Raw genomic sequence first — 19,909 nt, forward strand, 5'->3', positions numbered from 1 at the left:
TTAAGCAGAATCTACACAACCCCTCCCAGCAAGTGTAGATGGATAATGTCCGTGAATGGCAAAATGTTTTTCCATCCCTTCTCTCACTTGTATATCTAGAATGCTACTTCGTTTCTAAAGTCTAATCCCCCCACCACCCACACACTTTTACATGAATTAATCACTATAAAATTACTTATTACTAATCTTCAGTCTTTTTATTTTGGTGTGCCCGTGTGTAAATTATTTAGAATCTGATAAACGTTTTAAAAAGTACTTGTAAATGAAAAAAAAGGAAAATAAGTTAATCATTAAAATTAATTTATATACTTTAATATTGTAGAAGTTTCTTCGTTCCTATAAGTTGATTATAAGTTGATTTTAATTTATAGGAGAAGTTTAATTTAGTTTCTTTTATTATGATCATTTGAATTTAATTATTAACAAAAATAATTTTTTTATCAGAATTTATTTATTTTACAGTCAAATTCTATATTAATTATGATCTCACTAAAGGATTAAAACAAAATAGAAATCTTATATTTCAGTGTTCAAAATATAATACTGTTTACTTTGAAAAGAAAAGGTATAAAATACGATCCAAAGTAATTTTAGACACAATGATATCCTTATTAGATTTGAAAATTAAAAATAATTTAGGCTTAAATTTCCTTTTGACCATTGTAATTTCATAATCGTAAAATTTTGGTCCCTTAAAGTTTTTTATTGCAAATTTTGGTCCAACACATATTATTACGTATTTAAATAAAATTGATTACTATATTCTTAGACGCACAAATTAAAACCTTGTAAGGCATTAAAAAAAAATCAAACATACTCTGTTCTTATGGTCGTCAAATATTAGGCTAGCCGGCACTTTCGCTGATGCTGAAAATATTATCAAGCAAAATCTTTTAAGTTTTAAGAATGTTTTGATCTCCCGCTTCAGCAACATCACATCACAGCCACACACGTGCCAAAACTATGACCAAGTTCCCTACAACTACAAGTGGCTCCACTCCTTAGTCTACGTTGCATGCTTACAATATTATAGTACAAAGTCTTACTGACCGTTTCCTTGGCCATTAATTTTGCTGTTTAAAGTGCAAACAAAGCTCTCACACTTTGCCCTCACTTTTTTAACCAAATTATACAGAAAAGAAAATCAAGAAACACATAGCTTCTCTTCTGTTTCTTGAGGTTCTGATTCCTGAGCTTGAGCTACCTAATAGTAATGGCAATGCATAGAATTGCAATTGGGACCCCTGGAGAGGCTGCCCAACCTGATGCAATCAGAGCAGCATTTGCAGAATTCTTCTGCATGATCATTTTTGTTTTTGCTGGGGAAGGATCTGGCATGGCTTACAGTGAGCACTCGACATAGTATTCTTTTCACTCCAAAAATGAGTTTTAGAAGTTTATCTTAGTTACATTGCAGTTTAGAATAATTTAAATTACAAGTGTTGCAGACTATTTTTAAGACTATAGTGTAAAGTTAATGTCAGATATTCAATATTCCCTTGCTCTCTCTTTGCCTCCCCTATTTAGGAGAAATTATTATATGATCCAGGATCATCACACGTTTATAGTTTCCACCAATCTCCAAGTGACACAGTCTAATTTTTCAATTTACAAGAAAAAAATAATAAAACTTTGATTACTTGCCATATAAATATTGATGGAATTTATGATGGTCCTGAACCATGTAATAATTTCTCTTTACCCAACTGCTTACATTTCTAAAGTAAAAGAAAACTAAGACAACTGTTATAAAACAAAGTGTGGTAGGTATCAGAATCACTCATACTTGTAATAGTTAAATACTTCCATTCTAAATAATTCTAGCTGCATAAGGTTTGTATACTATTAAACAAGAGTTGAAAATTTCAACACGACGTTCAATAGTTGTGTCACTATTTAGGCCTAGTAGTAGTGTGAGAATTGTGTTGCTAGTGAAATGACTAATTATTGGTTATTTTGGCAGGCAAACTTACCAACAACGGACCTGCAACACCAGCTGGTCTCATTGCTGCATCACTATCTCATGCATTTGGGCTTTTTGTGGCCGTTTCTGTTGGGGCAAACATTTCTGGTGGTCATGTGAACCCTGCAGTCACATTTGGTGCCTTCATAGGAGGAAACATAACCTTGTTGAGAAGTATTTTGTATTGGATTGCACAGTTGTTTGGTTCAGTTGTTGCATGCATTCTTCTAAAGCATGCAACTGGTGGAATGGTAACCATATATTTTTTTTTTTATCGGCAAATATTAACAATTAGTATTGTTAGTTTTTGTTAGCGGGGGATTTGAACCCGCGACCTCTCCCCCCTTCCCTTCTCCCTTCATCACTAACCAACCTTATATCTCCATATTTAATCTTCTGCTTAAGCCTTTAACACTGCTATGCTACTCAATTCTCATAAATTGATAGTAACCTTTTGCACTCGATTCATGATTGAGACTCTAATTAATTTTGTAATTTGTACATTGCAGGAAACATCAGGTTTTTCTCTATCCCCTGGTGTGTCTGTGTGGAATGCATTGGTTTTTGAAATAGTGATGACTTTTGGGTTGGTATACACAGTTTATGCCACAGCAGTGGACCCAAAGAAAGGGAATGCGGGAGTTGTTGCACCAATTGCAATTGGTTTTATTGTGGGTGCCAACATCTTAGTTGGTGGTGCATTTGATGGTGCATCAATGAACCCAGCTGTGTCCTTTGGCCCTGCTGTGGTTACATGGTCATGGACCCATCACTGGGTCTATTGGGTTGGTCCATTCATTGGTGCAGCAATTGCTGCAATTATCTATGATAATATCTTCATTGGAGATGATGGCCATGAACCTCTTTCAAGCAGTGACTTCTAGATTAATGTGTGCTTGTCCTCTCCACATTGAGGAGTGAATAAATTATTCATGGTTTCAGCTCCTTTAGAGATGGTTAAGAATTAAAAGGTTCTGAGTACTCCATATTTTTTGTTCAAGGAATTAAGATTTCTCTTTTCTTTGATGTGATAGAGATGAAGAAAGAATTTTCTAGATGTAATCTTTACTGTTAGACCAATGAATTTGTCCTTTACATTAACTTAACAATGTATTTTTGGCCTGCAGTCGGTAACTAAGAGCATATTTAGTTTATAGTTGCAAAAAGTAATTTTATCAACGATTTAAATTCTTATTCTTATTTTTGTACTATTTTATTTTTATTTGTTGGATTTGCATTAAAACATATATTATAATATTTTCAACTGTAAACCAAACATCATCTAAAAGGCTTCCAACAAAAAAATAGTTGATAAACACATCTTTTTGCTAGAAAACAAACTTCTTTTTTTTGTTTAAAATTACTTTTAGATTATTTTAGTATTAAATAATGAATTATTATAATTATATTAATTATTCTAATTAATTTTAATTATATTAAGTATTAAATAAAAAATGATTTATTCAGCACAAAAACTCAATAATTATTTCACGCTTTAATTAACTGCCCTACGGGTCGATCATCAATGCTTCAATTTGACTTATACATGAACCTACAAATTTAGTTACACGTCGCTTTTAAGTTGGAAAGAAGAAGAACCTATGTTTTATGCTTTAATTGCATGTGGCATCACATTAATATGCTTTTTTTTAAGGCAATAAAAAAGCCAACAAACAATCATATATCGCCCCTTGTTATTAAGCCACTCACCTTCGCTACTGATGACTTTTCATGACAGCATCAACCAAGATTTTAAGGCAATAAAAAAGCCAACAAACAATCAAAAATAGCTTTCAAATAAATGAACCATTTATACTATATATTTGAATAGTTAGTAGCAAATAGCAATAACATAAAGAGGAAAAAAAAATAGATACATTACAAGAATTACACGTTGTTATTATTCAGTATTTATTAACTATCAATAATTTTTTAGAAACATTAATAAAATAGTAAATATATAGATTTAATATACTAAATAAACTTAAGAATTTGGAATTTATTAAAATATCTTTATTTTTTAAGGAATGAATATATAAAAAAAAGTTAATAAATATTTTTAAAATTTGAAATAAATAGTAATATATTGTTTTTGTATAGAAATAGAGATATATTGTTAGCTTTATAAAGATTGATTAACGATGAAATGTAGTATTTTTATAATAAATTCAAATAAAAAATAAAAATCTATTTTTTACCAGATGGGCTATTGTGAAAGCACAGCAGTTTTCCAACCACATCACTTCCGCCGTCATTCTCTCAAATTTCTTCCTTTACAAATCTAAAACAACCTTCCTAGTTCCTAGTTCCTACAAGTATAAATGTACGAAACCTACGATATATAGGAATATAAATGCAATTTTTTCATATGTATTTTTATAGATTCTAATTTGAAACTATTAAATAAGTTAAAACAACATTATATTTGTTAATTCATATGTTTTGGTGGCAGGATTTTAAAAAGTATGCATGCATTACTTATCTGAAATGTGTCTTATTCTCTCTTTCCACTTCAAATTACATTTATATAAATAAAAAAAATATTAATTAAATATATGAAACACAAACTTTTTATAATTCAATCCTAAATATAGAACATCATAAAACTAAAATTAAATTGAATTTGAGTTTTCCTTTTTCTTGTTGATGAAAAAGAAGATTAAGGGAAATAATCAAAATTAAAGAAAAATATAAAAAGATGAATATCCGTAACTAAGACCAATCTAGCGGGAAAAAAATGAAAGTTGGAAAATGTGTGAATTAAAGGAAATAGAAAATAGTAACATAATTAATTAATTATAGTAGGAAGCAAATAAATTCAGAAACATTGAAATTTGACGTTTAATTGAGTTCTCATACCTTTGACAATTATTGATTAGGTTGGAGTGAATATTTCATCCATCACCGTGTCTTAATTTAATTTTTTTTAACATGATTTTAAAATTCTTATTATAAATGAAATTTATGTGATCTTCACTTCTATCATAAACAAAATTTATTAACAATTTCTTATTTTATAAATTAAGTATATAGCTTAAGTAAATAAAAAATATATTTTTATTGAAAATATTTAATGTTTATTTTAAATTATTCAAGAGTGTGTATTTAGTGCCTTTTAATTTATGTACCGATTTTTTTGACTGAATATTTATGTACCTGATGAATAACTACTAGTTTTGCAAACATCAATGATATAATTAAAAACTATTTCAACTATTACTAAATAATAAAAATAAAATTTACATGATAAAATATAGACTCCACATAATCAGATATTAAACCATTTCTTTTATTAGTTATTTGCAAATGAGCCAGTGTTGTGTAGAAAAATTACCCAACTTTTATTAATGTTTTATTTCTTTATTAGGAAGGCGTGTGGTGTGGTGTGAGCAGCATAGTCTTTGTCCCCCCACCCTTTGCAAGCGTATTTAATTGCTAATACTTTACAAGTAATTATTTGTTCAGGATGACACCCTATGTATCATCATTCATCACTCAATTCTGCATTCGTTGCAGCCACAGTTTTCACAGCCTATTTAGTAGCTACGTAGTTACTATGATTTTCAAGTATTCACTTTGAATTGTTGGATTAAGATTGAAGAATTTATATTATTTTTCTCTCAATAAATTCGACTTAAAACATACTATCTATTTAAGATTTAAATTGTCCAAATTTTTATTTGATATAGATTGGATAACTGGCTAAATGTATGAACACGAAGGCTGCAACCAATTTAGATTAATCATCACTGTTCCTGCACTCTGAATTCATGGGCAACAATTAAGCCATTTAACCGTGAACACATGAATTACGTTCTATCCTAGTTCTAGAAGAAACCAATTCCAAAATGAGCACGAAATCCGCAGAGTCCATTCCTTTCATCAGCAAAATTGTTACTAGCTTTGACCTCAACATTTGTACTTTTACTACGCCAATAGAACTGGTCCTCGCTATATATGCTTCTCTCATGCATATCTCAATGGTAAGAAAAATATAATGGGTCCATTATCCATAATTACAAGCTTTTCGTCAATTCAAATCAACAAGTATTAAGAAACCTTGATCTGCTGAAAGATTTCTATGCCAATCATAATATAAAACTTAAATCACGACTTTAAATATAGAAGAGTTTGCCAGTTATACAAGCTACTCATTTAAAAAGCCACCGAAATACACTTACGGTTACAGTTTTTGCCCCCATTTGACCATATACATGGTGTTGTCGTAATGAAGGAAAAGTCGAATTTTGATCAATGAAGCCGTTACAGATAGCATTTAATAGTCTTCGAGAAAATAAGTTTTTTATATAGACTATATATATCTTTTACAAAAAAAAAAAAACTTGTTTATTTAAGTACTTAAAACGCTTACAAAAAATTGTATTTAACGTAACTATTTATTACACTCGGTGTATCAAAAACTCGAATTTGACTATTAGTTACAATTATTTGTTTTAAAACACACATACATATCTTCTTGTTGTCACTTGCATGGTCCACATGAATTTTTAAGTTACAAATATATAGATGTCATTGTAATCTTAGTCCAAACAAGATCATTGCTGAAACAATAGATTCATTCCATATGGGAAAGGATCTGTTTAGTAATTTACCAGACCAAATTCTGTGTCGCATAGTTTCATTTCTACCAAATGAGTCATCACTAGAAACCAGCCTTCTTTCTACAAGGTGGAGAGACCTGTGGAATGAAGCTCTTGTCAAACATGGAACTCAAGAGGATATCATAGGTGTTGTTGCTGATTTTATCACAAATTTTGAGGAGTTTGATCCCTTGAAGCATCCCAGAAAGCTTCAATTTCACTTTGCTGAAGAGAGTGTAGTCTCAGTAACTGTTGCAAACAATAGCAAGCTCATGCTTGATTTCTCCCCTTGGAAGGAAGAGATTCCAATAGGGTATGAATTGGAGTTCAAGCTAAGTAAGCAACACATAGCCACCTACCAGTCTTTTCCTTCCACATTCTCAGTCAAAACCCTCCATTTGAAATCAGTGAGTTGTTTCACAAGTGAGGTTGCTGCTTCCATTGTTTCAAATTTGGAGCATCTAGAGAACTTGGTGGTCATTGACTGCAAAGGGTTGGAATCTTTGAGTGTTGACTCCACCTCTGAGCTTCACAAGTTAACCATCTTGGATTGCTTAGAGTTGAAGACTCTCCGTCTTAAAACTTCTAAACTCAAGTCTTTTCGGTATCGTGGGCCTCTTCCTTTGATTAGGCCAGAGTATCATTTCAACCTGAGTAATGCCATGCTTGATTTCAGATTAGGACTCAGCTGCAGTGGTTTAAAGGCCAAGGATTTTGATGCAACCCTTTTAACAATAAAGAACTCTGAAGTTCTTACTCTGTGTAAATGGACTTTTGAGGTATGCCATGCTCGTTTAATTGCAATTTTTTGATATTTTTTTCTATGCATTGAGAAATCACAACATGGGTTGAACCTCTACCTAGTACTTCTATGCAAAATTCTGTCACTTGACATATTCTTATGACATTAATATGGTGTGATATGGTCAGGGGTTTCATAGTGCCAATCCCTTAAATGAATATTAGAATTTCGAGATATTAGTTTCTGACTTTTGACCAAATGATAATCGGGTACATCCTGAAAAAGCATGTTCAAGATGTCTCATTTTATTTTATGATGTGAAGTATGAACAATTTAACTCAAAAGGTTCTCTTTTGTAGGAATTAATATGGCCATCGATTTCTCCTCTATCTGGGAGCTTCAAATTCTATAAATTAAGAGAGTTATGGTGGATTGACAACTATAATAAGGATGAATCCAACAAGGATGCTTTATTCTCCTTCTTAAAATTATGCCCTACCTTGGAGCAACTTTTTGTGACTGTAAGTTTCCTCCTTGGGGCTTAATTGAACCTGTTGTTCTGCTTTGGTTTTTAAGCTTTCTGACATGATTTTTCTTTTTTCACTAACTGATGTGCAGAATGATCCTGAAAGTTATTTGGCTGGAGGGTCCAATTCATACGTAGTGAAAGGGACTAAATGCACAGGAATGGAACATCTTAAACTGATAAAGTTTATGGGGTTTTCAAGTCGAAGAGATGAAATCTCCCTGGCTAAATGTTTGATTCATCTGATCAAGGGAAAGCCTCCAAAGATAAAGACTTCAGATGGGAATAGCTTGGATGCAATGTTTGTGGAGTGATTTTTACATCAATCACAGCTAATCAAGATTTCCCGCGAGTACATAACAAAGGAAAATTATGAACAAGTCATGTGCTAAGTATGTATGGAAGGTATTATAAATAGGAATACATTTGTGTCTTGAAGCAGGGATATTTATGGATTAAATTGATTCATATTTGAAGAATAAAAGCAAGTGATAATGTAATCATTTTTTTAATGATGTCATCCAATTGATTTGATTCAAAATATATTTTGATCAAATTCTATTTAATCTAAATTAAATCACTTTTTTATATGTTTTGTTATATTTTTTTAATAAAAATCTAATTTCATAAAAAATACATCAATAATAGGTTTATAATTCATCAAAATACTAAATCCAAATCCAACAGAGATAAAACTAACCTTGACTTTTGGGTATAATAAGAAAGTTTCTAAATAAATATAGATAATATAAAAGTTTTTAGACAAAATATTATTTTTAAAATGTATTTATTGTTTTTTATTTATGTTGAATTGGATCCAAAAGCTAGTCCAATTCAACAATTTGTTTTTATTTTATATTTCTTCAACGTTTTCAATTTATTTACTTTTTAATTTTATTTTTTAACTGTTTTGTAGGCTTTAATTAGATTTGACTAGTTTTAAGCATTCTTGTTTTGAACCCCAGAAAGAAGCTTTAAATATTGTTCCTAACTCCCTATCATGGAAAAGAAATCAACGATTACAAGATCAATAGTACACTCATCGAAATATTTGCTGTTTCTGTTGTTTGTTGCAATGAATAATTATAATTGAATAATTAAGAGTCGATTTTAACTACAGAACAAAGAAGACAGATAAAGGTACACACAAGATTACAAGTGATTTATGTTTATAAAATTTTATGACAAAAATAAACTGTCATAAATTAACATAATATTTTAACCCAATACAAAAAATTATGTTTTTCATTTCTACTTAAAGACGCTTTTAGAAGTAAACTTAATTTTAATTAAAATTTCACTCAAAATCAAAATTTATTACCATCAAACGCACATGGTTTGCCAACCACCTAAACGGCTAACCAACCTAAGACTTTTTGCTAAGGTTCCGAAAGGAGAAGCTCTTTCTTGTTCAAAAGGATATCCTTCAATCCCCAAACAATGATTTCATCATCCTTTCGCATCCAAATAAGCTTAATTGACGAATTATGGAAGGACAAAATAATGCAAAGAACCCATGATATTCATTGAGACCCTCTGAAGTTTCAAAAAGTAAAATTACATTATGTGAGTCAATTAGTTTATATTGACTGAGGGTAGTCATTAAAGAATCAATCAATAAAAAATATGATAAGATGTGTTAATGTTTTTTTTAATTTCTTTTTCTTTAATTAGATCCTTACATTAATTTGAGGATTTTTATCTGTATTATTTGTTTACTGTATTATTAACAATATTTCTAACACTACGTGTCTGTGTCTATATTTGGTCTAGAGAAATAACGGATAATTTAATTTTTTTTTAACTCATCTTATTTGGTTTAGAAATTAAGAGGGAAAGGAAAATAAAAGAGCTACATTCCTTCTGTCTTCCTCTCTAGTCTCATATTGGAGGAAACACATTATTTGTAATTTTTAAATTGAAAAATCATATTATTTTGTTGGCTTATTTTATATTCATTTCCTCCTTCGTTATTATTTTTAAGTATATAATAATATATTATTTATGTTTTGTCCCGCATTCTCTTATCAACCAAATCAGATATATATATTTTTTTTTCCATCTCCTTCTATTATCTTGAATAAACCAAATAAAGGGGCCTTTTCTTTCCTTCTCTTCATTAAAATTAATTTCTCATCTTCCTTTCTCCAATTTTAACCAATCGCATAGTAAGACATGATTTTGATATACCTAAATTTGTTCTCATCTTTCATTTGGCATATGTAGGCACAGTCATTCCAATATTGCTCGGAAATGACTAGCATTTTAAACGAAACAATAGAGATTTAACTTAAGCTTTTGTATTCAAGTTTGTACTTATTTTGTTTATGACTTATTTGTGGTTACGTTGCTCACATGATAATAATGTAATAGTGAATAGCTAGTATTTTATAACAACGTAGTTTCAATTTAATCTCTAAGATTGTTAAAATATCAATGGTCTTCATTGAGCAACCCTTGTGATAAATGGTTAATGGACAGAAGATAAATTCTGAGTATTCTGGATGTATTAAGATAACGAAGATATTTGGATTGCTTTTGACACCAACAATAATCCAAGTTTGATTCTTGAGAGAGTTCAAGAAAACCCTGTCACTTGGTTTGAAATGAGTAGCATACGGCTCAAGACATATATTTATTTAGGCTTTATTTGGGTTAGAGGTGAAGCAATTGGAGAAAGGTACCTATCTCAATTTCTCAAGAAAGCCATATTCAAATTGAAGAAATTTAAATGTTTGCAAATCAAGTGAATAGACATATAGATAGCAGAATGAAATTATGGCAATAAATCTTAGATATATTGATCAACGTCTTCCGATCACCTAATGAATTAATGTTCAGATGAGACCCACAACAAGAGAAGATTAGTATTCAGTAAAAATATATTTTTGATTCTCATAAATATAAAAAAATATTTTATATTAGTAACCATTAACATTTCATGTTGAAATATTTGGCTTGGACCGGTGATCCAAACTGATCTCTCCTACTAAAGTGTCTCGTATTAAATTACAGCCTGAGAAAATAATATGATGAAGCCCGTGAGCTGACATGTATTCATTTGGTAGGTCCATTGATATGTCCTTGTGTTTTAAGGGGGATTGATATTTTTTTTTATAAACAATAAATAATAAACATTTGTATTAGTAACTTTCATATATATATATATATATATATATATTATAACTTATTATTTAGGATTTTTTTATTTTTTAATTGTTGAATGACCTCTAGGATTAGTTTTGTTGTCTATTCATTGATACTTTGTATTTTTCATATTTAATATCTAAAAAACTGACATAATTTCTAAAAGAAATTTTTGGCAATTATAAAATTTAAAATACCTTTATAAATAAATTATAATTTATGTATGAAATGATTTGAAAATATGGATAATTATTTTTTTATCAAATTAAGATAAAAAAGGAACAGGTCTCCTAAAAAGAACTCACTTCATATTTTTAAAAATTACTTCTATATCTTTAAATAAATCATATATTAAATTATTAATTATGTTTTAATTCAACCTATGTATGAAAATTAATAAACAGCCAAGATCTTAAAAATAAAAAACTAGAAACTGAAATTATGGTTTCAGTTAAATGTATGTTTTTGATCATTTTATTATAATTAATTATTTAACCACTAAAATAATGAATTTATATTTAATAATGATAAAATGTAAGTATGGAAATAAGTAATTTATATGTTATAATTATGCAAGTGTTCAGATTAAGGAAACACATGTAACATGACCGGTGGGTGTGTAGACATTTACTACAGTATTTTTATAATATAATAGTGAATTTTATTGATTGTAATATTTTTATTTCACTACAAATTGTGAAACTAAAATATTAAATCCCTCCCACTCATTTTGAGAACAGAACGAAGAGAACAAGAAAATAAAATAGAAATAAAAGTGTCATAGATGATCAGTGAAGTGATGAAAATTAAGGAAGAGAGAAATGGAAAGAAGAGAAAGTGAAAATAAAATGTGATGTTTGGACAATACACACATTAGGTACAATGTTTCGAGGAAACAAGATAAGATTATCACATTAAGTACAATTGATGAGAGTATATTACATGATTGTCAACATGGATATGTTATTTACATGCTATAAGCATGACAAATTCACAAGTAGTAAACCATACTTGCTAACAATAAATCAATGTAACACATGTAGAGTAACACTAAAAGTGCAAGCATAGCAATTTGATGTTTTATTTGGTTATGCATTTTATCAGTAACATGTACATATTTCATGTGGGATAATAGGTATAACTTTAAATGCATCATTCATGTATTTGTTGTTACTTTTAAAGGCGACGGTAGTATATTACAATAATAATCATGGACTTCTAAAATTTAAAATAAATAAATAGTTAAAATAATTTACTCAAGAAATATTTTAATTTTGAATTTGATGCATCAATGTTCAAAATTCAGTTATGGTATATCATATTAATTATTTAGCATTTAAATGAGTCAGTCGAATCAAGATATCACCAAAGTGACCTCTAGATTGTTATAAGAAATGCTAAATGTTAACGTGTGTGATTATTTATATGAATGATAATTGACCCAAATAAATTGTGATAAATTAACATAATATTTTAACCCAATACAAAAATTATGTTTTTCATTTCTACTCAAAGACGCTTTTAGAAGTAAACTTAATTTTAATTAAAATTTCACTCAAAATCAAAATCAGACTTATTACCATCAAACACACATGGTTTACCAACCACATAAACTGCTAACCAACTTATTAGCCCTAAAACTTTTATTGCTAAGGTTCCAAAAGGAGAAGCTCTTTCTTATTCAAGAAGGATATCCTTCAATCCCCCAAACAATGATTTCATTATCCTTCCACACCCAAATAACCTTAATTGAAGAATTATGGAAGGACAAAATCATGCAAAGAACCCATGATATTCATTGAGACCCTCTGACAGTTTCAAAAAAGAAAATTACATGATGTGATTCAATAGTTTATATTGACTGAGGGTAGTTTTTTTTTTTAAATTTCTTTTTCTTTAATTAGATCCTTGCATTAATTTGAGGATTTGTATCTGCATTATTTTATTTACTGTATTATTAACATTATTTTTAAAATCGTATAATAAATCTGTATCCATCATTCTTTCTAACACTACGTGTCTGTGTTTATATTTGGTCTAGATAAACAATGATGATTTGGATTTTTTTTAACTCATCTTATTTGGTTTAAAAATTAAGAGGGGAAGGAAAATAAAAGAGCTACATTTCTTCCCTTCTGTCTTCCTCTATGGTCTGATATTGGAGGAAACACATTATTTGTCATTTTTAAATTGAAAAATCATATTATTTTGTTAACTTATTTTATATTCATCTCCTTCGTTCTTATTTTTAAGTATATAATAATATATTATTTATGTTTTGTCCCGCATTCTCTTATAAACCAAATTCAGATATACATTTTTTTTTTCCATCTCTTCCTATTATCTTGAATTAACCCAACAAAGGGACCTTTCCTTTCCTCCTCTTCATTAAAATTAATTTCTCATCTTCCTTCCTCCAATTTTAACCAATCGCATGGTAAGACATGATTTTGATATACCTAAATTTGTTCTCATCTTTCATTTGACATAAGTAGGCAGTCATTGCAATATTGCTGGGAAATGACTAGCATTTTAAATGAAACAATAGAGATCTAACTTTTGTATTCAAGTTTATACTTATTCTGTGTTTATGAATTATTTGTGGTTATGTTGCTCACACCATAATGGAACAGGGAATAGCTATTTTATAATGTAGTTTCAATTTAGTCTCTAAAATTATTAAAATATCAATGATCTTCATTGAGCAACCATTGTGATAAATGGTTAATGGACAAGAAGATAAATTCTAAGATCAAATGGAATTTTGTATAAGTTGAAGCAAGCACGAAAGACTTTCTCTAGTATGCGCTTGATGTATTAACGATAATGAAGATATTCGGATTGCTTTTGACAACAATAATAATCCAAGTTTAATTCAAGAGAGTTCAAAAAAAAAAAACCTTGTCACTTGGGTTCGAAATGACTAAGACACATGTTTTTATTTGTTGGGCCTAGAGGTAAAGATAACGGGAGAGAAAGGTACGTATCTCCACTTCTCAAGAAAGCCATTCAAATTGAAGAAATTTAAATGTTTGCAAATCCAGTGAACACACAGATAAATGAAATTATGGCAAAAAATCTTAGATATATTGATCAACATCTTCTAATCACCTAATGGATTAATTTTCAAATGAGACCTACAACAAGAGAATATTACCATACAAGTTAAAATATTTTTTTTTTCTCATGAATATAAAAATATTTAAAATTCATTCCTCTTAAATTTTTAATTCATTTTTTATCTTCACAAAATTAAAATATATTATTTTTTAATCAAGAATAAGTTACTTTTTTTTACATAAATTATATATAAAACCAATGATAAAAAATCATATAAAATATGAGTTATATACATCATCAATATCAAAATGATATTTTACATTAATTATATAGTATAATCTTTGAAAGGTACTTACAAACCACCCTCTTAATTCTTAAAGGTATTAATAATGCAACTTACAGCACCCAAATGAGACTAGGCACCTTCGAAGACTAGGAATAGTTGCTTTGTAAGATCACTGCGCTGCCATTGCCAAACATTCATTCATTCATTTCCATAACTTCAGAGAGAGCACGCCATGGTGGCGGAAATCGTCGGCCAAATCAGAGAGGCTGCATACGAAGCCGAAGACATCATCGACACCTATGTGGCGGACATGATTCGACGTCGAAAGATGAACCTGTTGGAGAAGGTGGTCATCGAGGCCATGCTTGATTTCAACCTGAGTGATGCCATGCTTGATTTCAGATTAGGACTCAGCTGCAGAGGTTTAAAGGCCAAGGATTTTGATGCAACCCTTTTAACAATAAAGAACTTTGAAGTTCTTACTCTGTGTAAATGGACTTTTGAGGTATGCCATGCTCGTTTAATTGCAATTTTTTGATATTTTTTTCTATACATTGAGAAATCACATGGGTTGAACCTCTACCTAGTACTTCTATGCAAAATTCTGTCACTTGACATATTCTTATGACATTAATATGGTGTGATATGGTCAGGGGTTTCATAGTGCCAATCCCTTAAATGAATATTAGAATTTCGAGATATTAGTTTCTGACTTTTGATTAAATGATAATCGGGTACATCCTGAAAAAGCATGTTCAAGATGTCTCATTTTCTTTTATGATGTGAAGTATGAACAATTTAACTCCAAAAAGGTTCTCTTTTGTAGGAATTTTCTTTTTTCACTAACTGATGTGCAGAATGATCCTGAAAGTTATTTGGCTGGAGGGTCCAATTCATGTGTAGTGAAAGGGACTAAATGCACAGGAATGGAACATCTTAAAGTGATAAAGTTTATGGGGTTTTCAAGTCGAAGAGATGAAGTCTCCCTGGCTAAATGTTTGATTCATATGATCAAGGGAAAGCCTCCAAAGATAAAGACTTCAGATGGGAATTGCTTGGATGCAATGTTTGTCGAGTGATTTTTACATCAATCACAGCTAATCAAGATTTCCTGCGAGTACCTAACAAAGGAAAATTATGAACAAGTCATGTACTAAGCATGTATGCAAGATATTATAAATAGGAATACATTTGTTTCTTGTCTCCTACTGCCTCTTTAAGTAGTCTTGAAGCAGGAATATTTATGGATTAAATTGATTCATATTTAAAGAATAAAAGCAAGTGATCATGTAATCATTTTTTTAATGATGTCATCCAATTGATTTGATTCAAAATATATGCTTGCAATATTGCTTGGAATTGACTAGCATTCTAAATGAAACAATAGAGATTTAACTTAAGTTTTTGTATTCAAGTTTGTATGTGTTTGGTTTATGAAATATTTATGGTTATGTTGCTCATATGATAATGTGATAGTCTCTAAAATTATTAAAATATCAATGGTCTGCATTGAGCAACCCTTGTGATAAATGGTTGAAAGACAACAAGATAAATTCTAAGATCAAATGGAGTTTTGTATAAGTTGAAGCAAGCACCAAAGACTTTCTCAAGTATTCGCTTGATGTGTTAACAATAATGAAGATATTTGGATTGCTTTTGACACTAACAATAATCCAAGGTTTGATTCAAGAGAGTTCACGAAAACCCTGTCACTTGGGGGTTTGAAATTACTAACATACGGCTCAAGACATATAACTACTATTTTAACACATATAGATAGCAGGATGAAATTATGACAATAAATCTTAGATATATTGATCAACATCTTTCAATCATCTAATAGATTAATTTTCAAATGAGACGTACAACAAGAGAATTATCATAAAAGTTAAAATATATTTTTCTTTTCTGATAAATATAAAAAATATTTAAAATTCATTCCTCTCAAATTTCCAATTCATTTTTTATCTTCACAAAATTAAAATATATTATTTTTTAATCAAGAATAAGACTTACGTGCATTACTTTTTTCACATAAATTATGTATAAAACCAATGATACACTAATTACATAGTATAATCTTTGAAAGGTACTTATGAACCTTCCAGGTAATACACCTCTTAAGTCTTAAAGGTATTAACTTACAGCACCCAAACGAGACTAGGCACCTTCGATGACTAGGAATAGTTGCTTTTAAGATCAGTGCACTGTCATTGCCAAACATTCATTCATTCATTTCCATAACTTCTAAAATCTGCAGCTAGCTAGCAAAAATGGCGGATGCAATTGTGAACTTCTTGGCAGAGAAGTTGACGAGGCTGCTTGAGGAGGAAGCCAAGCTTCTCACCGAGGTGCATGACAACGTGACCTCGTTGCACGACGAGCTTAAGATATTGAACCTCTTCCTCAAAGAGACCCAAGGGACCAAGCAGAGAGAGCACGGACTGGTGGCGGAAATGGTCGGCCAAATCAGAGACGCTGCATACCAAGCCGAAGACATCATCGACACCTATGTGGCGGACATGATTCGACGTCGAAAGATGAACCGGTTGGAGAAGGTGGTCATCGGCAGTGTCAATCACGCGCTCATGCTTCACAAAGTGGCCGTCAAGATAGGCGACATCAAGACAAGAATCGACAATAGGTTCGGCAACATAGAAAAATACGGCGTCAGACTCATCAGTGCAAAAGGTGAAAAAAGTAACGGAGAAGAAGAAGAAACAGAGCGCGTGAGGAAACAGAGGAGCGAGGTGGAGGAAGATAAAGTGGCGGGGTTCGAGAGTTACTCCAGGGCTGTTATAGAAAAACTCACGGCAAGGGTCAGGGACAGGGATTCACGCCTTAACGTTGTTTCCATCACCGGTGTTGGTGGCTTGGGGAAAACCACCCTTGCCAGAAAAACATACAACAACGTTAGGGTCAAGGACACGTTTTCTTGTCGTGCATGGGGTTATGTTTCAAATGATTATCGGCCCAGGGAATTCTTCTTGAGTCTTCTAAAGTGTTTGCAACCCGGGGAATATAGTGATATGTCCGAGAGAAGGGAGAGCGACGAAGAACTGAAGATGAAGGTGCGAGAATGCTTGAATAAAAGCGGAAAGTACTTGGTGGTGGTGGACGATGTTTGGGAAACCCAAGTGTGGGATGAGATTAAAAGCGCTTTTCCAGATGCCAACAACGGAAGCAGAATATTGATAACAAGTCGTTCGACAAAGGTGGCTTCTTATGCTGGAACAACCCCTCCCTACTCGCTTCCCTTCCTCAACAAACAAAAAAGTTGGGAGCTACTTTTCAAGAAGTTGTTTAAGGGACGAAGAAAGTGTCCCCCAGAATTAGTGGAACTGGGAAAATCCATAGCCGAAAGATGTGATGGCTTGCCACTTGCCATCATCTTCATGGCGGGGATTCTGGCCAACAAGGAATTGCACAAGGAGTGGTCTGATATCAAGGACCATATGGATTGGCATCTTGGTAGTGACAATGACAACATACTAATGGATATACTGAGACTAAGCTACGACACCTTGCCTTCACGGTTGAAGCCTTGCTTTCTATATTTTGGCATGTTCCCTCAGGGATACAATATCCCCGTCAAGCAATTGATCCGCTTGTGGACATCTGAAGGACTATTAACAACACATGATTCTTCTTCCGGAAGCAGGACCAACGCACCGGAGCCCGAATACATTGCGGAACAGTACTTGGCTGAACTAGTGGAACGAAGCTTGGTCCAAGTCATACATAGGACCAGCTATGGCAGTGCCAAGACATGTCGTGTTCATCTCGTTCTCCGCCACTTCTGCATATCCGAGGCCCGGAAGGACAAGTTTTTCCAAGTTGGTGGAATTATTAATGATTCTTCTCAAATGCACAGTCGTAGGTTGTCCCTCCAAGGCACACTATTTCACAAGTCCTCTGTTTCAAGCACTTCATTATCTAATAATTCCTCTGTCTCCGGAACTCGTTCCCTCTTATGCTTCGGCAAAGAAGAGGTGTCCGACGTTAAGAAAGACCAATGGGAATGGCTTTTCAAGAGTTTCAAGTTGGCTCGGGTGTTGGATCTAGGACAAATGAATGTTACCTCACTACCTAGTGGTTTGAAGAAGCTCATCCACTTAAGGTACTTGAGTATACACTCACACAATCTCGAAACTATTCCGGATTCAATATGCAACCTATGGAATCTAGAAACGCTTGATCTAAGGGGTTCCCCTATAAAATCCTTCTCTGCCGAACTCTGGCAGCTTAAGCATCTGAGAAATCTTCTGTTGCTTGGACCCGTGGTGCTTCCGGAAAGTGAAACCATGCCGAATCTCCAAACTCTCTCTACGGTGGCACTTGATCCACGCACGGCATCGTTGTTGGAGAATGGTAGATTCCCCGAGTTGAAAAAACTGGGTTTACATTATGAAAAACGTGATGACACAATGTATGAGTGTGATCCTCGTGTGCTGTTACAAAGTTGCCTCCACCGGCTAAGCTATCTCCGGAAGCTAAAACTTATTGGCACTACTGAGATCCCGCAAAATGCAGCAAATGTGTGTGTGTTTCCCTCAACCATCACCAAGATAACCCTAACAAAGTTTGGTTTCTTCAACTCTAGTGCCATGAACACACTAGGAAAGCTTCCAAACCTCTTGGTGCTGAAATTGTCATCGCAGAAAAGTGATGCTAGTTTTGACCTGCATTGTGCCGCGGGAGGGTTCTCAAAGCTTCAAGTGTTTGTGATGGTAGAGATCATGGTTAAAAGCTGGAGAGTAGTGAAAGGTTCGATGCCAAGTGTTCAACGTGTAGTCGTCAGAAACTGCGAATACTTAACTGAGCTTCCAGAAGAAATCTGGTCCTTGACTGCATTGTGCCAAGTGAATGTTTCTTGTCCCAGTAGAAAATTGGCAAAAACACTGCAAAATTTGGAGGTGAAGAATAAGCGTAAGCTCGTCGTCTATCCTCGCTCAACCAATTGAAGAATTGCATTCTGTCAAAATCAATTCAATCGCTATTCGCTAGTTTGATTAAAACTGATGCATCATGTCCTGCCTCATTCGTAGAATAGTCTATGTATAAACTTTGTATTTATTTTTCCTTGTTGTCCTCTTTATTATATTGATTAAAACTGTTGGTGCATCATGTCTTGCCTCATTCTTAGAAGAGTCTATGTATAAACTAATGACATGGCACCTTGAGAGTCAAACTCAATAATAATTTTAGGAAATCCCCTGAACCAAGCTAATCTTAAACCAATGAGAAGGTCCCTAAACACTCCTTTGAAGTGTGATATCATGCAGGGCCCATTTAAAGATGCCACTTATGCTGCAATTTTGAACGAAGAGGTGGAAGGAATTGTTGGCTTGACATTGTTGAAGATGACCACACGTTTCTTTGCTTAAACCATTGCCAAATTTAATAGACCAGTATGCAATTTTAGTTAAATTAGAAATCAGCAACTGGTACTTTGGGGTGTCTAACAAATATCAGCAGCAATACGATTAAAAATAGAGAACTAGATATCCATGCTTATTGATTGTTGAGCGAAGACTCAATCATATCATGGAATCAATCTTTCAATATAACAATTGCAAAGAGC

General features: G+C 32.1%; 4 protein-coding genes across 5 annotated transcripts; all 4 read left to right on the top strand.

The window, feature by feature from the left end:
• Positions 1-1,095: 1,095 nt before the first annotated feature.
• LOC100780065 (aquaporin TIP1-2) lies at positions 1,096-3,047 on the top strand. The gene is made up of 3 exons (XM_003552630.5): positions 1,096-1,346; positions 1,964-2,214; positions 2,473-3,047. The coding sequence occupies exons 1-3, from the start codon at positions 1,214-1,216 to the stop codon at positions 2,845-2,847; spliced, it is 759 nt and encodes a 252-aa protein (XP_003552678.1). The 5' UTR covers positions 1,096-1,213; the 3' UTR covers positions 2,848-3,047.
• Positions 3,048-6,402: 3,355 nt separating this feature from the next.
• Positions 6,403-8,342, top strand: LOC100797576 (F-box protein At2g39490). The gene is made up of 3 exons (XM_006602963.4): positions 6,403-7,343; positions 7,666-7,827; positions 7,925-8,342. Exons 1-3 carry the CDS (start codon positions 6,549-6,551, stop codon positions 8,144-8,146), a joined length of 1,179 nt encoding a protein of 392 aa, XP_006603026.2. The 5' UTR covers positions 6,403-6,548; the 3' UTR covers positions 8,147-8,342.
• A 6,138-nt stretch (positions 8,343-14,480) lies between these two features.
• Positions 14,481-15,684, top strand: LOC100527107 (uncharacterized). 2 transcript variants are annotated; one of them, NM_001401035.1, is made up of 2 exons: positions 14,484-14,830; positions 15,152-15,684. In NM_001401035.1, the coding sequence occupies exons 1-2, from the start codon at positions 14,558-14,560 to the stop codon at positions 15,173-15,175; spliced, it is 297 nt and encodes a 98-aa protein (NP_001387964.1). In that variant the 5' UTR covers positions 14,484-14,557; the 3' UTR covers positions 15,176-15,684. The 2 variants fall into 2 exon arrangements, with proteins under 2 accessions (NP_001235002.1, NP_001387964.1); NM_001248073.2 differs by having other exon boundaries at positions 14,481-15,684.
• A 799-nt stretch (positions 15,685-16,483) lies between these two features.
• Positions 16,484-19,649, top strand: LOC100780593 (disease resistance protein RPP13). Its single transcript, XM_006602964.4, has one exon. The coding sequence runs from the start codon at positions 16,599-16,601 to the stop codon at positions 19,287-19,289; it is 2,691 nt and encodes an 896-aa protein (XP_006603027.1). The 5' UTR covers positions 16,484-16,598; the 3' UTR covers positions 19,290-19,649.
• Positions 19,650-19,909: the final 260 nt, after the last annotated feature.

The sequence above is a fragment of the Glycine max genome, chromosome 18 (assembly GCF_000004515.6).
Source record: "Glycine max cultivar Williams 82 chromosome 18, Glycine_max_v4.0, whole genome shotgun sequence".
Classification (NCBI taxonomy): Eukaryota; Viridiplantae; Streptophyta; class Magnoliopsida; order Fabales; family Fabaceae; genus Glycine; species Glycine max.

Excerpts from the sequence above, each read along its gene's own strand:
- LOC100780065 (XM_003552630.5), top strand. The coding sequence starts at position 1,214 with ATGGCAATGCATAGAATTGCAATTGGGACCCCTGGAGAGGCTGCCCAA. Across the intron at positions 1,347-1,963 it reads AGGATCTGGCATGGCTTACA|GCAAACTTACCAACAACGGA; the intron begins GTGAGCACTCGA and ends TTATTTTGGCAG. Across the intron at positions 2,215-2,472 it reads AGCATGCAACTGGTGGAATG|GAAACATCAGGTTTTTCTCT; the intron begins GTAACCATATAT and ends TGTACATTGCAG.
- LOC100797576 (XM_006602963.4), top strand. The coding sequence starts at position 6,549 with ATGGGAAAGGATCTGTTTAGTAATTTACCAGACCAAATTCTGTGTCGC. Across the intron at positions 7,344-7,665 it reads TGTGTAAATGGACTTTTGAG|GAATTAATATGGCCATCGAT; the intron begins GTATGCCATGCT and ends TCTCTTTTGTAG. Across the intron at positions 7,828-7,924 it reads TGGAGCAACTTTTTGTGACT|AATGATCCTGAAAGTTATTT; the intron begins GTAAGTTTCCTC and ends ACTGATGTGCAG.
- LOC100527107 (NM_001248073.2), top strand. The coding sequence starts at position 14,558 with ATGGTGGCGGAAATCGTCGGCCAAATCAGAGAGGCTGCATACGAAGCC.
- LOC100780593 (XM_006602964.4), top strand. The coding sequence starts at position 16,599 with ATGGCGGATGCAATTGTGAACTTCTTGGCAGAGAAGTTGACGAGGCTG.